This window comes from Musca domestica, unplaced genomic scaffold (genome assembly GCF_030504385.1).
Source record: "Musca domestica strain aabys unplaced genomic scaffold, Musca_domestica.polishedcontigs.V.1.1 12, whole genome shotgun sequence".
In the NCBI taxonomy this organism is placed as follows: Eukaryota; Metazoa; Arthropoda; class Insecta; order Diptera; family Muscidae; genus Musca; species Musca domestica.
Window position 1 is genome coordinate 3,045,217 of NW_026712155.1, and position 14,169 is coordinate 3,059,385.

The following is a 14,169-nucleotide window of genomic DNA, read 5'->3' on the forward strand; positions in this document are numbered from 1 at the left end:
GGAGGGTATAAAAAAGGATGTGCGACTTTCTAGCCCCCGCCCAGTGTTGGCAGGTGTCACTCAGGCTTTCATTGTTAAACTCTTCCTTGTGACATGCCGTCTCCCCCCTCTGGCTGTCTCTCCTGACCTGTACCACTGATACTCTTACTAGGTCGGCCCATAGACGCTCTAACGAGTACCCCGATACCCTCCATCAGTATTTCCTAAGATATCACCTAAAGTTTTATGTACGAAAATTATGTGTTAAGATCTTCTTTGGTAGTCCGCGTCTACCCTAATTTTAGAAGGTTTCAGATTTTACTGAAGATATGTTTCGAAGATTATATAGTAGATTAAATACTAGATGATAGTATTTCAGGAGAGGTTCAAATGTATCCTTCATGTATTTCTAATACAGTGGAACAAATATCTTTTTGTCACCTATGCCTTGTATGTCTGTTTTAACATTCCGTCTTATTAGATGGAAAGGCTAAGGTTATGAGAAAAAAATACTCTCGTTTTGCCTGACAGACGGCTCATATAGATCTCACTCCCGTAGAACTTTTGATGACTGACTGATATTGACTTATCATGTTACTGTCCCACAATTTTTTGACTCTGAAAACATGTGACGTGGTAATTTTTTTACATGGCGATGTGGTCATGATCGAGGCAACCCTGAACTTTACCTTTTTGTCTGTTTTATTTTATGAAAGAATAGTAGATATTGGATTTTCCTTCAAAATTTGGTGAAGGCATTTCCGAAAAGTTGCTTCAATACCAGTAAGGAATTGTGATTTTTAGGTGCTAAAATGGCTAATATTAATCCACCCCTTCGGAACCCTCTCCATAAAAACTCAATATTTTGAATAACTATACCGAAATTAAAATTATACCTAAGTAGACGGACATTGGATGAGGGTATACATCTGTCAGCAAAACCGACTGATACTTTATCCCATCAATACACTAAATATGTTGCTGCAATGTTTTTTGGAGCTGTTCTTGAATTTTAATCCACAAGGATGCCAAAATGCCAATTTACAGCCAATTTGTATGAAAATATGGCTTATACACCCTAAATGCCTCTAACTGGGCGATATGGTAATATAGATTCTATATCAGAACGTTGACCCATCTCAACCTGCTCTCCAATTTATATTTTAGGTACTATGGATGTACTGACATAATGGCTTGGCTGGTGTTTTCCAACGCTTGTATGATGGAACAAGTGGTTTACTTCAGCTCCTTTCCATTTTAAGGCTTAGCTCTTGATCGTGGTATTAAAAATTATTAAAATTGTTTTCATGTCGGAGCACCCAATAAATTTGGCCCGAAATAATATTATGTCTTCAAATCTTATCATTAATAACAGTTCAAATTACTTTATAATATTAAATAAAATAAAAAAATAACGATTTCCCTGAAATAGTTTCCTTTCACTTTACAAGCCCCAAATCCTCCATCCTTACAAATAACCTTGATATTTCTCCTTTAATTTGTTCTTCATCTTTTCATACCGCCCCTGGGACAGGCAATAAAGTGTAAAAACATTAAAAGAAATAAACACTTCGTTTTGGCTTTCATTGATGGCTTCTTCTCGAAACAAATTTCTTTTTACGATGATGGGGAGGTGGGACTTTTATTTATTAATGCCTGACATATGGGAAGGGGTAATGAAATTGCCGTTAACTAGGCAAATTAGCTAAAACAGAAAACAAAAAGAAAAAACTTTTCTCGATTTCCACACAAACAAATAACTTCAATAAATTAGCAGTTTATATTGTTATTTGGAGAAAGGCAAAAAGCGAGGTCTTGGTTAGGTGTTGCCCATGTGGGCGTATCATCCGTTCGCATGCCAGACAAAAACGTTTAACATGAAATCGAAATTGTTGAACAGATTGCGACACAGATTTTAAAAACAATCTTCCAAAATGGTGAAAATGCCTTGACTATTTGCTCTATGAGCTGTGCCCAGCCGAATCGTTGTAGGCTTTTAAAATAAATCCCATATACCATTTGCCATGGCCATATTTCTTTCAAATGCTCCCCAAAGGCTTAAGTTTGCTTTCGTTTAGTTTTGTTTGGTTTTTTATTTGTATTTTTACTGGCCAAAAGTAATAAAAATCTCTGGGTGGATGTTAAGTTTAACAACGTGACCGAAATGTTTAGGTTACTGCCAATGCTTGGCAAATCAAACAGCAAGCCAGCACAACAATGATATTTGAACACACACATGTATACATACAGCTATGTATATTTACCTACGGACATACGTGTAACGCTGTAGACTTGCAGACGCAAGGCCAGTACTACTTACAAACACAAACACACGTAAACATGTGGAAAATGTGCATGGGCTTAAATTTTATGAGCCAACCGGCCATAGTAACCAATGGCCAGGAAAAATGGAAATTCCGCCTTTTTACGACCCGAATATTTTCCGTTTTTGTTTCCTTTGTTTTACTGTAAGTCTAGCTTCCAAAACATATTTTGCCAACATGTTTCAACACAGATACAAATTGTTTTTGTTGTGCGGTCGTTCGTTCTGTCGGTCGTTCGGTTATGTTTTAGAGACTAACATAATATTTTGTCAGATTGTTTTTTATTTTCCTACAAATATACATATGTATATGGATGTGGATGTAGGCCAGTGCAGTCACCGTTATGTTATGTCGTCTGCCTCAATTGGCTTAAAAACAAATAAAACTCGGTAGGGAAATGAAAAAGCAAACATTTAAAGTCTAACCGTATTTATGATTGTTGTTATTTGGCTACTACTTTGCTTTGGTGTAAGGGTCATATCCTACTGTTTGTGCCAGACAGAATGAGTATGAGGATCACAAAGAATCTCCTGCATCCATGTTGAGCTTATTCGCCAAATATTAATGTGACAGAATTAAAGAATCGCATATTCATTATTATATGTGTATGTGTAAGTGTATGTATATGCCCTGGTTTTGAGAGCTTTCTTCAACTTGTTTTGGTTAAATATGTATTTAGTTTATGCCTTTGCTGTTGCCAAAAATTTTGTTGCAATTTAGTGGTACAGTGGTAGACCAATGGAAGTGGCATTTTTCTATGGTACTTGGAGAGAAGGAATTTATATCTTTGGTAAAAACCAGACACTAAATCTTCCAGGAACCATGAATTTCGTTGAATTTACTATAAATGCCAAATGTTTACTAGGTTGCAATGACTTTTTATAGCAGGAATTATTTTGACTTCCCATCCACAGTGCACTGCAGAAATGATGCAACTCCAAATGCGTAGATACTTCTTCCGTTCCCATTTTTTTCTGCTGTTAAGCATCAGAAGTGAAAAACACACACACAAAAACAACCATCTTTCAATTTTATCTTCTTATCTTGATGGAGTATAAGTATTGTAGGAAATGTGTGTGCATGTGTACGTACATACACATACATTTCAATGTGGGAACTTTGTATTTGTTTTAATCAGCAACTTCTGCGAGCTAAAAAGAAATCTTTATAAATAATTTTATGAAAAAATACTAAAGCCATCTTTGAATTCTAGATATTTTTATATTTCTTCTTCTTTCTTTAATAAAATAGTTTGAACAAAAAATACAAAATAAATGGAAGAAACAAGGTCAGACGGTATTTAATACATTCAATCGCAGAAGAAGGGGTACTGGGTATGGAAACAAATTGTGCAAAGATTTTTTAATATTTATTTGCACTCCTCTTAAAATGAAATTGTTTCTAAATCTGATTCATACATGCTTCATTACTTTTTATTTGATGCTGGCATATTTCAGATTTTATTTAAAAATAAATAAATAGAAAAATAGGTAAGAATATATTAATATCGCAAATGCAACCGTGAGTAAGGTGCTGGTTCAGAACAGGGGTTTGCTATTGCCTTTTTTATAAAGCAGATCATTTAGGAGCCCCTTTATATTACCCATAATAATTATCTTCTGTTAAAACACAACATTTTTAACACATCGATTAGAAAGGAGGGTTCGGACCACAAAATATTCAGGGACGAAAAATTCAGAATACAATCAGGGAATGTCTTTATACAAGGATATATTGATAATTTGTTGCTAGTAGTGTTTTTACGTAATAAAAGCTCAAAATAGCAATATTTGGTGAAATAAAATGGAATATATTTTTTTAAAGGTAAAAACCCATGATTGTTGATGTAATCCAACACTCCCTATAGCTCTATATTAAATGTATCGAAATATATCTCAAAATATTGATGTCGCATGGTAAATATATGACCACAACAATATAAAGGCCTTAAAAATATTTGAGGTAAGAATCCGAAGTTTACAGGGTGAGATAAAAAAAACTGAAACAAAGTCAAACGTCATCATTTTTGCATTTTTTTCATTTAATTGAATGAGAGCCAAAAAAGTTGGAAATAGCATCAAATTTTAGAAAAAGGTTAGATTTGTTCGAATTGATCACCTTTGGCACGAATTATGGCCTTCAAACGGCCAATGAAACCGTCACACGCTGCCCGAATGTTGCTCTGCGGTATTTTGGCCCTTTCCCGGCGAAGCGCTTGCTTGAGGTGATCCACACTTTGGTATTTTTTGTGCCAACCTTGCTCTCCAAAATACTCCAGACACAATAGTCCAACGGATTGGTATCAGGAGATTTTGGTGGCCATTGTGCGCTGGAAATGAAGCGAGGAACCTCATTTTGCAACCATTCTTGGGTGGCGCGTGCTGAGTCCTCTAGGAATGTCCAAGCTCTGGGCAAAATGTTTGCATGCCCAAGGCTTTAATACACCCGATAATAATATAATATTCTGCAATAATATTCTGCATTTATTCTGATGCCACGGTCGATTAATACGAGCGGAGAGCGACCATCGGCTGTAATGGCGGTCCACACCATCACCATGGCAGGCCCTTGAGTTCTGCCAAACGTAGGTGCACATTTTCAGCTGACCTCTTTGGCAAGTAAACACGATCATTTTGTTTGTTTACAAACTGCTGGACAACGAATGTTTTCTCATCGGAGAAAACTTAATTCGACAGTTCAACACTTTCGGCCAAACGAAGCAACTCTTTAGCTCTTTTAAGTCTATTTTCTTTCTGCTGCGATGTAAGTCCTTGCACTTTTTGGAATTTCAATGGCTTTACCCCGATCTTATTTCTCAATATTTGCCGAATGAAATATTGCGATATGTTCAGTTCACGAGCCATTTTTCGGCCACTGCGACGCGGGTTTGGATCAAGTCGCTTCTTTACTTTTCGAACCATTTCTGCTGATGTTGCTGTTTTCATCCGCCCACTTTCTTGACGTCGGGCTACGCTACCAGTATCACTGTAACGAGCGATGGTACAAGACACAAAAGATTTATTCACATTTAATTGCTGGAGTGCTATAGCGATAGCCACTTGTGGTTTCCAGCCAAATATAAAGAAATCACACTATCACGCTTGAGTTCCATCACGAATAACATTTTTTCTGGAAAATTCTCACCAAAATACTTCTGTACGCTTGTAAAAAATATAATGAGCTGTCACTGGAATAATTTTAACAGCTGTCGGACGAGTGGCTTAGAAATGTCAGCAGTCTAAAGTTGGTTGTAGTTTTTTCATCTCAGCCTGTATATACTTTTGGGGTCTGCGACGGATATTTAGCGATGTTACAAACGGAATGACAAAGTTAATGTACCCACCTTTTCAAGATGTCAAATTATAGGCATTTGCGTTATAAATAAAGGCCGAAACATTCATAATACTAAGCTTGAACCGAGGTAGCCTTTTTTCAATATCCACCATTTTCGACACAATATAAACTGATGTGAAAATGTTCGAAGCTCTACTTAAGATAGTAAGTTATTTTTTAATTTATCTGACAGATGTTGAGACTGTGCTCATTGATATACATATTTTTATCACAATTTGTGCGAAAAAAAATAAAATATCGGCATATATATATCAGTTAATTGACCCGCAAACACATATAGAGAATTTCTTCAGAATTTAAATTTTTTTCCTCTTTATTACAAGGGACGAAATAATTAATAAATTATGCTCAAGTATTAATTGCCTTGGTTCCTTTGAATTCGTTTTTATTTTTGATTTTTTTACTTTTTTCCAAGAATGAAAGAAATATTCCTCTAGTAAATAACTCGTACAATGAATTACAAGAAAAAAAAAACTGCTTAATTTTCAATCGCTTTCGCTTTGTTTGAATTATTGAGAACGAGGCGCACAGCACGTGTGAATAAAGATCGCCATGATAAATATTCATCGATTACAAGCCTTTGTTCGTTTTTAATTTCAATTGATAAATATTACGATTTTGTTTTCACTCTTCGCGTTTAAGCAAATATGGCAGTAAGTTCATGCTTGCCATCGAATGAATGAATTCGAGGGCACGTAAAGTGCTCGTCTGACAAGTGGGTTGTGTTGTTTTTGTTGGTGTTTCCTGCAATACAACCGAAAGTAAGGCGCGAACCTCGCAGCAAGCCTTCAGGCAGCAAGATTTAACACACTTATGTAGGTAGTAGTAATATACGGATTTTTGGTTGTCCTTCGTTGATGCCATACCTACATACATACATACAGACACATATGTAATATTGCATGTTGCTTCCTTCCCAGGACAAAAGATTTAAAATAATATATGTGTCTCGGTGTGTTTGGGTCTCGCTGTATGAAAACATAAAACATATGTGCAAAACATCTGAATGTAAGAAGGATTTAAGTGAAAAAATGGCAAAATATATTGCAATAAATGCTGCTCTTATAAAAATAAGCACCAAAGCCGATTTTATGATAATTTACTTAAAATATACAGCCAAACAATGTGTCTAATGAAATTGAAAGCTACCATGGCTTGGATGAACATAAGTGTATTTACTTGATTGAATCAGACATTTTTTTTTTTCGAGGAAAATTATTATATCGTAAAATGTATTTTAGATATTTCTAAAAAAAGATATTGCTGTGAAAAAGATCTGCCAATAGAACTTGAGTCGAACCTGGAGAGTTTCTAGTGTATAATTCTCATATGCTAATTTGCAATATGTTCGAAATATATACTACTTTCCAGAGAACGGCCCTTGTAAGCCATCATCCACACCAAATATGCCTGATGAGCCGCTTAACCAACGGCGAAACGCGTCGCATAGTGGTGAGTGTGTGATAGTGTCTATCTGGCTTTCCTTTTCACTGCAAATTTCAGATCATTAAGCTCGTCTCGAAAGAGAAAACAAACACATAAATCATAAAACATATGATCTTCGCCTTAACAAGGCAAAACTCAAAAAAATATTAATAATGAAAATATAAAAATCTATTTATGAAAATTTTTAAATTTGTTTTCTCTTCTTGAGAAACTAAGAGTTTATTATGTAGCCATGATTCGCAGAAAAAAAAAGCAAAAAACTAATACAAAAATTTAATTTTATGTAAAATATATTTTCCGGAGAAATATACAAAATGTTTTTAATATTAAGTATTTACTTGAAAACACAATATTAAAAAAGGAAGTTGTTAAATATATTGTAATATATTTTCCTCGAAAATCCTACAAATTGATGGCCACAAACTTCTAAGTATATTTAATGATTTAGGACAAAGTTAACACTATTTTGTGTGCAGATTTAAATTTGAGACAGCAGTTTTTACTATGTTTTGAATTATTGTTATTAAAAATGTTAATAGTATATGCCTCATATTTTAGGGATTATGCCAAAATATTGAAAATATAGAAATATACTACCTTATTTATAAACATTTCAGCGGCAATAATTCAACTATAATTTGACTTATCGGATATAATTGAAAAGAATTCAATGTTTTGAAAATTCTAATATGACGGCTTCAGCTGATTTCAAATCTATTGAAGGCTTCACTATGGCGTGACCTCCCCAAGTTCGACATTTTAAAAGCCTTAAACACAGTTTCCAACAGAACTAGCTATAATTTGCATATTATGGTGTATCCTTATCTGCTAGGAAAAAATTTGAGCACACTCCACATGTCATGAGAGGGGGTTTCAGTAATCTAACTCACTTTACATCCTTTGGTTTTGAACTGAGTTCAGTCAGGACCTACCACAACAGGATTTTTGATTTCTGGACATTTGAGCTATCACATTCGGTTTTACAGTGCGCCAACTATGGAACCCTTTCGCTCAGAATCCATTTTTTAAACCCTCCACCATACTATGGAGGGTATATTAACTTTGTCATTCCATTTGTGACTGATCGAAATACTTATGTCAGACCCAACAAAGAACATATATTCTTGATCAGCGCAAAATTCTAAGTCGATTTAGCGATGTCCGTCCGTCTGTCGGTCTATCTGTCCGTCTGTCTGTTGTAATCTCGCTTTCAAACCACTTGAAATAGAAGGCTAAAATTTTGCGATTTTAGCGACATTATTAACCGGAATTGTTCCAAATTTTGTATTTGAAAATCGAAATAAATACTACAGCCTAAGACAGGAAATTGTCGGTGCAGATCCACGTCTTCTTATAGCCCCCATATAACGGTACCTCACAATATTTTGATGATTTTATCGTCCGTAATGGATGTTACAACCTGTGACAGAAAATTGTCACAGGTTGTAACATCCAGGTCTTCGTATAGCACCGATATAACGGTATCTCCCTATATTCGGTATTTTGACAACTTTAGCGACATTATTCAGCGTTTATTTCAAGTTTCGAATTTGATTATGGTAATAGCTTCTGACAAACAATGCCTATGTAGGTCCACGTCGTATAGACCCCAATTTAACGGCTGTATTCAGCATTTTAAAGATTTTAACAAAATTTTTAAGGGATTTTATTTTTTGAAAATTTCCAAATTCGTCCCAAATGGTGGAGGGTAATCAAAGATCGGCCCGGCCCAACTACTACTTTTTAACTTGTTTTATATTTTATTTTTTTGCGGTCCGTCCTGGCCCCCACTAAAATGTGCATGACATTTTCGTGGGCCTTCCGAACTTTAGGTCACCACCCCTTTTCCACAAAATAGTCGGTGACGTTCTTGGCTCCGCGACTAATTGGGGGATTGGCATCACTCCACTGCAAACGGGTGTGCCATCACAGGCCGTCTAATTTTGAGTAGATGGGTCCGAAGACCTTCTATTGTAGAGTAGATGGATCCGAATGCCGTCTACTGTAGAGTACACGTACAAAACCAGGAGCCATTTCAAAATTTTAATATTTCTAGACACTCTTCAAATTTTTTTAAAACTTCGTACATATTTGTACAAAATTAGGGTCAGGTTTGAAGTCGGAAAAATCAGTCTTCTGGTACTCCAAGCCCACTATAAGTCAATAACATTTCTAAGCTCTACAATACGTTTATCAACGCTATATGGGATGAGGATGAAACAAATCGATCTTGTACCTACTCCCTTAAGTCGTCAAAATTAAACAGATCGTACTCTCTCTCTCTCCCTCAAAAATTAAAGCAAATAATCAATTTGAGTTTGTATGGGCTCAATCCCGCACCCAAAAAAAGTGGAAGGACTCTGATAAAATGCAAGCTTATTTCCCTATTACAACTTAACGCATTCCAATATTTTTGCTAAAATAAGTGAGAACTGATATATTGGTTCGCACCCCTTCATACCACCTCTACAAAGGGTATGCAATTTACATAAGCATAACTCCCACAAAATCTGATACTTTTCAAAGTATATCCCCTACAAAGTGTTAAAAATGTGGAAAATTCATAAATCTTACTCGGCGTATCGTGATATTTAAATTGTGTTCATGTCATGTCCGCCTCCCCCCAATGGATACAAATTTTACATAAAAATTGCTCTCATATAAAGGACAATTATTGCTCGATAAATAATTAACATTTGGGAAAATCTTAAATTGCATAAAAACTCTCTAAGCTCGGCGATAAAAATGAGAAATGCTCATGTCAAACTCCTTATCCTCGAAAGTTATTTTGTACACTTCATATAAAGCCTTTCCTATTTTTGAATAATGGTTCCAGGAATAAAGTTAGAGCTTACTGCATAATTACGCTGAAGAGAAATGTGAGGTTCTTTTATTTTGGGCATGTATTCACGAGAAATGCTAGACAGCTCAGGAAGCCTCACTATAGTGAAAACGCATTTAACCTTGAGGAAATATCCAGTCCGATTCATAATAAGACCATACAATTTTCTCTTCTTGGAAAACATTATTCCACCATTCCCATTTCAAATTTTCCATTTTAATTCCTTTCTGATCTCATCCATCTATTCGCTATGCACAACATGCAGTCAACATGCGTAAAATGAAAATGTTAACGGAAAATATTGACATCCAACTGATTTTGTTTGACTTTGATGAAAGATTTCATTGAATTCATTGACAACATCATCTGTCTGTCTGCCTATCTTTCTTCCAATCACACAGCATCCATCGAGCGATCGAATCGCACAAAAGAGATATAATTGAATACAGAGTAAATTAAAAATAAATTCCATAATATATACTTACACTGGCATGAGGTCCTCCGAAGCTGTTGTGACCGAACACGTACATGTAATTTCGACGATTCACCTCAGCATGGAATAGACCGGTCTGCAACAAAGGACCGACCACACGAGCATCGGACAATATATCCAAGACGACATCTCGATGTTCCATATTGGTGGCCTTTATGGGGTTTGTGTACATGTCGCTGTATCTGCAAATGGAAATTGGAATTCCCAACATTAACTTCCGTAAATTATAAATGAATAAATACTAAAAGATATTTAAATACTGCAGCCAGTCTTTGTTTGTTAAGCACATGTTAATTATAAACTATTGAAATTACACTGCAACCTATTCGAAGCTAGAAACATTTTGTGGTTCATTATGAATGCATTTGGTGGCATCCAGGGGGTGTGTGTGTGCATATATAATTATATTTTATATATTTATTCAATTGAGTTTGTTTAATTTCGTGTTAAAATATTCAAATGTAGTTTGACATGCTAGTGTGTGTGAAAGTGTGTACATGCCCATGTTTGCTTCTAACATTCCTCACACACACACACTCATGCATCCATGTTTATTTGTCTTTTTCAATTACATGGCCCGGAGGAAAATGTTATAATTGAAATGAAAATGTTGCAAAGGAAATGAGTTTTGTAATCGTTAAATATTCATTATCAACAAAGGCGACATTTCCTTTGAATTTTATTACAATTGGAATTTGCCAATTCTAAACCATTTCATTGCACACACACACACAGATGGATGTGTAATGTGTGTGTGTGTGTGCATATATCAATTTTTGGTATTGCCAGTTATCTGCCATGCATTTGCCTTATTATTTTATGAACTACTTGAATGTTGTAAATTAGATATTAAAAATCCATTATATATTAAACACACCCACACAAACGCACACACACATACATACATACATCAGTCAGTCTTAAATGCCTTAAAAGCGATATCATCAAAAATGCAAACACGTATTTAGGGCAATTGAGCAAGTAGGCATTAAATGTAAAACATCAAATTAGGATTTGGAAATGAAAATGGCAATTGCATTTAGAAGAGAGAACACAAGATCATGTGGTATGTAAATATATGGTCGATTTGAGAATTTTTTTGATTTTAGACATCGAAAACGTAAATTATTCGTATAAAACATAAAAAAATCGTCATAAATGTTTAGGTCGTATTTTTATAACCTCGATGACTATATTCATGATAGTTTCCTTATATAGTCTTATAGCTTGTATAGACCTTGATAATGTCTTGGATGAAGACCTGAGCCCCTAGCAACCGCGCTAATGGGTTGTCATTCTAACTTCTAAATCAACTAAACATAAGCCTGCTATTTATGAAATTTATGGAAAACACCGAACTTTGAATACCCCCACAATTTGAAACGAATTTAGCTTTTTTCAAAAAAAAAAAAAATAAAATAAATAAATAAATAAATAAAATCCGTTAAAAATCTTCTAAATATCGAATGTAGCTGTTATATTAGGGTCTATACGACGATATGGACCTACATAGGCACATTAATCATAAGCTATTACAATATTCAAATCCGAAAATTAAAAAAAATGGTGAATAATGTCGCTAAAATCATCAAAATATTGGATATCGGGAGGTACCGTTATATGGGATCTATAGGAAGACGTGAACCCGCACAGATATTCTTCTGTCATAAGCTGTAGTATCCATTACGAACTTCAAATACCAAATTTGAAACAATTCCGGTTAATAATGTCGCCAAAATCACCAAAATATCGAATATCGGGAGGTACCAATATGTTGGGGCTATACGAAGGCGGGGACCTGCACAGAGAATTTTCTGTCATAAGCTTAAGTATCTATTATGAACTTAAAATACCAAGTTACAAACATTTCCGGTGAATAATTTCGCTAAAATCATCAAAATACCGAATATTGGGAGGTACCGTTATATGAGGGCTATACGCACCAGCCAGATCTACGTGGACCTTTGAATACCAAAAGTCCTGCAGACATAATATACATTTGAGTAAAGTTTTATCAACCTACTTTATTTCGTTCGGAAGCTTGAGTGATTTCCACAGTCGAACAGACCGACGGACATCGCTAAATCGACACACAATTTTATGCTGATCAGGAATATATATATATACTTTGTTGGATCTAAAATATATATTTCGAGGTGTTACAAACGGAATGACAAACTTAAAATATCTCCCATACCATGGTGGAGGGTATAAAAACTCGTGTCATTTGCCTAGTTTTTCGAAGAATTTGTGGTGCGTCAAAAAAGTATGGCATACATGTTACAATTTTTGACAGGCCATCTATCGCGGTTGACAATAAATTTTTTTCAATAGTACGAGGTCCTTATCACCAATGCACATAGAAGTGCAACCAAAAATTAGATTTTTCAAGCAAACTTTTCAGAAAATATCTAAAAATTTACTACTTTGGCTGTAGGATCTGATCTCCCTTTGCTCCACTGACTGTGTCAATGGTTCAGTCACATCCTCCATATAACGAAATTCCGAAATTTTTGAAACTTTAATGGTTTTGGTAAAATTTCTGGACGATTTGGATTTATTTAATTTTTTTTTTCTCCTAGAGGCGATATCGGATCACATTCTTATTGAAAAGTTAAAAATGTTCGATGAACATCTAGACATTTGAGTGTTTACTCTCAGTTTATACATGTATGGACTTAAAACTATGACTTTCTTTGGAAAAGGCGATGTTGCTATTTTTTTCTCAACCGAGTTGTGACACGAGATTAGAAGCAATACAGATACTTTATTTCAGAATGAAAAAAATAAAAATAAATTTCTCGCTGAAATAAAATAAATAAAAAATTTAACCCAGAATCCCTAAAAACTGACATCCGTTTAGAGCTTTTCACCAAGTGCAAGAGTGTCATCTGAAAGTGCCCTTACATTACTATGGGTTAAGCTCTCAAATTATTTCCCCTCTTCTCTACACCATATTTTGCCCCCCCCCAAATGCAATTTGTTTTTGCATAACATTCACACTTTTCATAGCCTTCGGAATACATATTTTATTTCAACCAAAAATATTTCTTGTTTATACAGAAAAACCTTTGTTGCACAGCAACAACAACAACAGCAAGCTAAGTAAATCTTTTGTGGTGTAAAAGCCTCACTTGACAATCATAAGAAGTGACAACCTTATTTAACCTCAAGGCTTTCAAAGAGCAATAATGCAACGTTGTATTCTTGCTGTTGTTGTTGTGTTGGTATGGAAACACACCGTCGTCATCGTCATCAGCCACAGCCAATGTTGCTACCTCAAATGGATGACGATGACGATACACGACGGCACATGTTTAGCAATGTGTCGTAGAACATGAAAAAAAACCCGAGAAACGTTCAGCAATATAGACAAACGAACTGAAATGTATTCCCACCGAAGAAACGGAAAAGCAATAACATGTTCCAACCCTAATACGTTTATAATCAGCCACAGACGACAGGGATTCTGGTACCTGAAAATATACAACAAAGATAAGGCAACCTGGCGACCAATGTTGTATTGGAGAAAAGTTAAAGATTTACCAGATTGCATGGTAAAGACTATGTAAGCATGTATGGACAAGGTAACAGTAGTGAGGAAATGTTTACGCAGACAAATAAAAGGGCGTATGAGTGATATATGGAATTTATTTGATCACTCATACGTTTTTGTACAATAATTAGATTGATACAACTCTAGAGTTAGGAAACGAATATTAAATAAAAAT

General features: G+C 35.0%; 1 protein-coding gene across 1 annotated transcript in view; it reads right to left on the bottom strand.

The window, feature by feature from the left end:
* The window catches only part of LOC101895461 (uncharacterized), a 122,775-nt gene that overhangs the window by 16,617 nt on the left and 91,989 nt on the right, over positions 1 to 14,169 (bottom strand). The window contains exon 8 of the mRNA XM_011296967.3: positions 10,431 to 10,620. Within this exon, the coding sequence (XP_011295269.2) occupies positions 10,431 to 10,620 (190 nt within the window). The remainder of the gene's footprint in view (positions 1 to 10,430; positions 10,621 to 14,169) is intronic.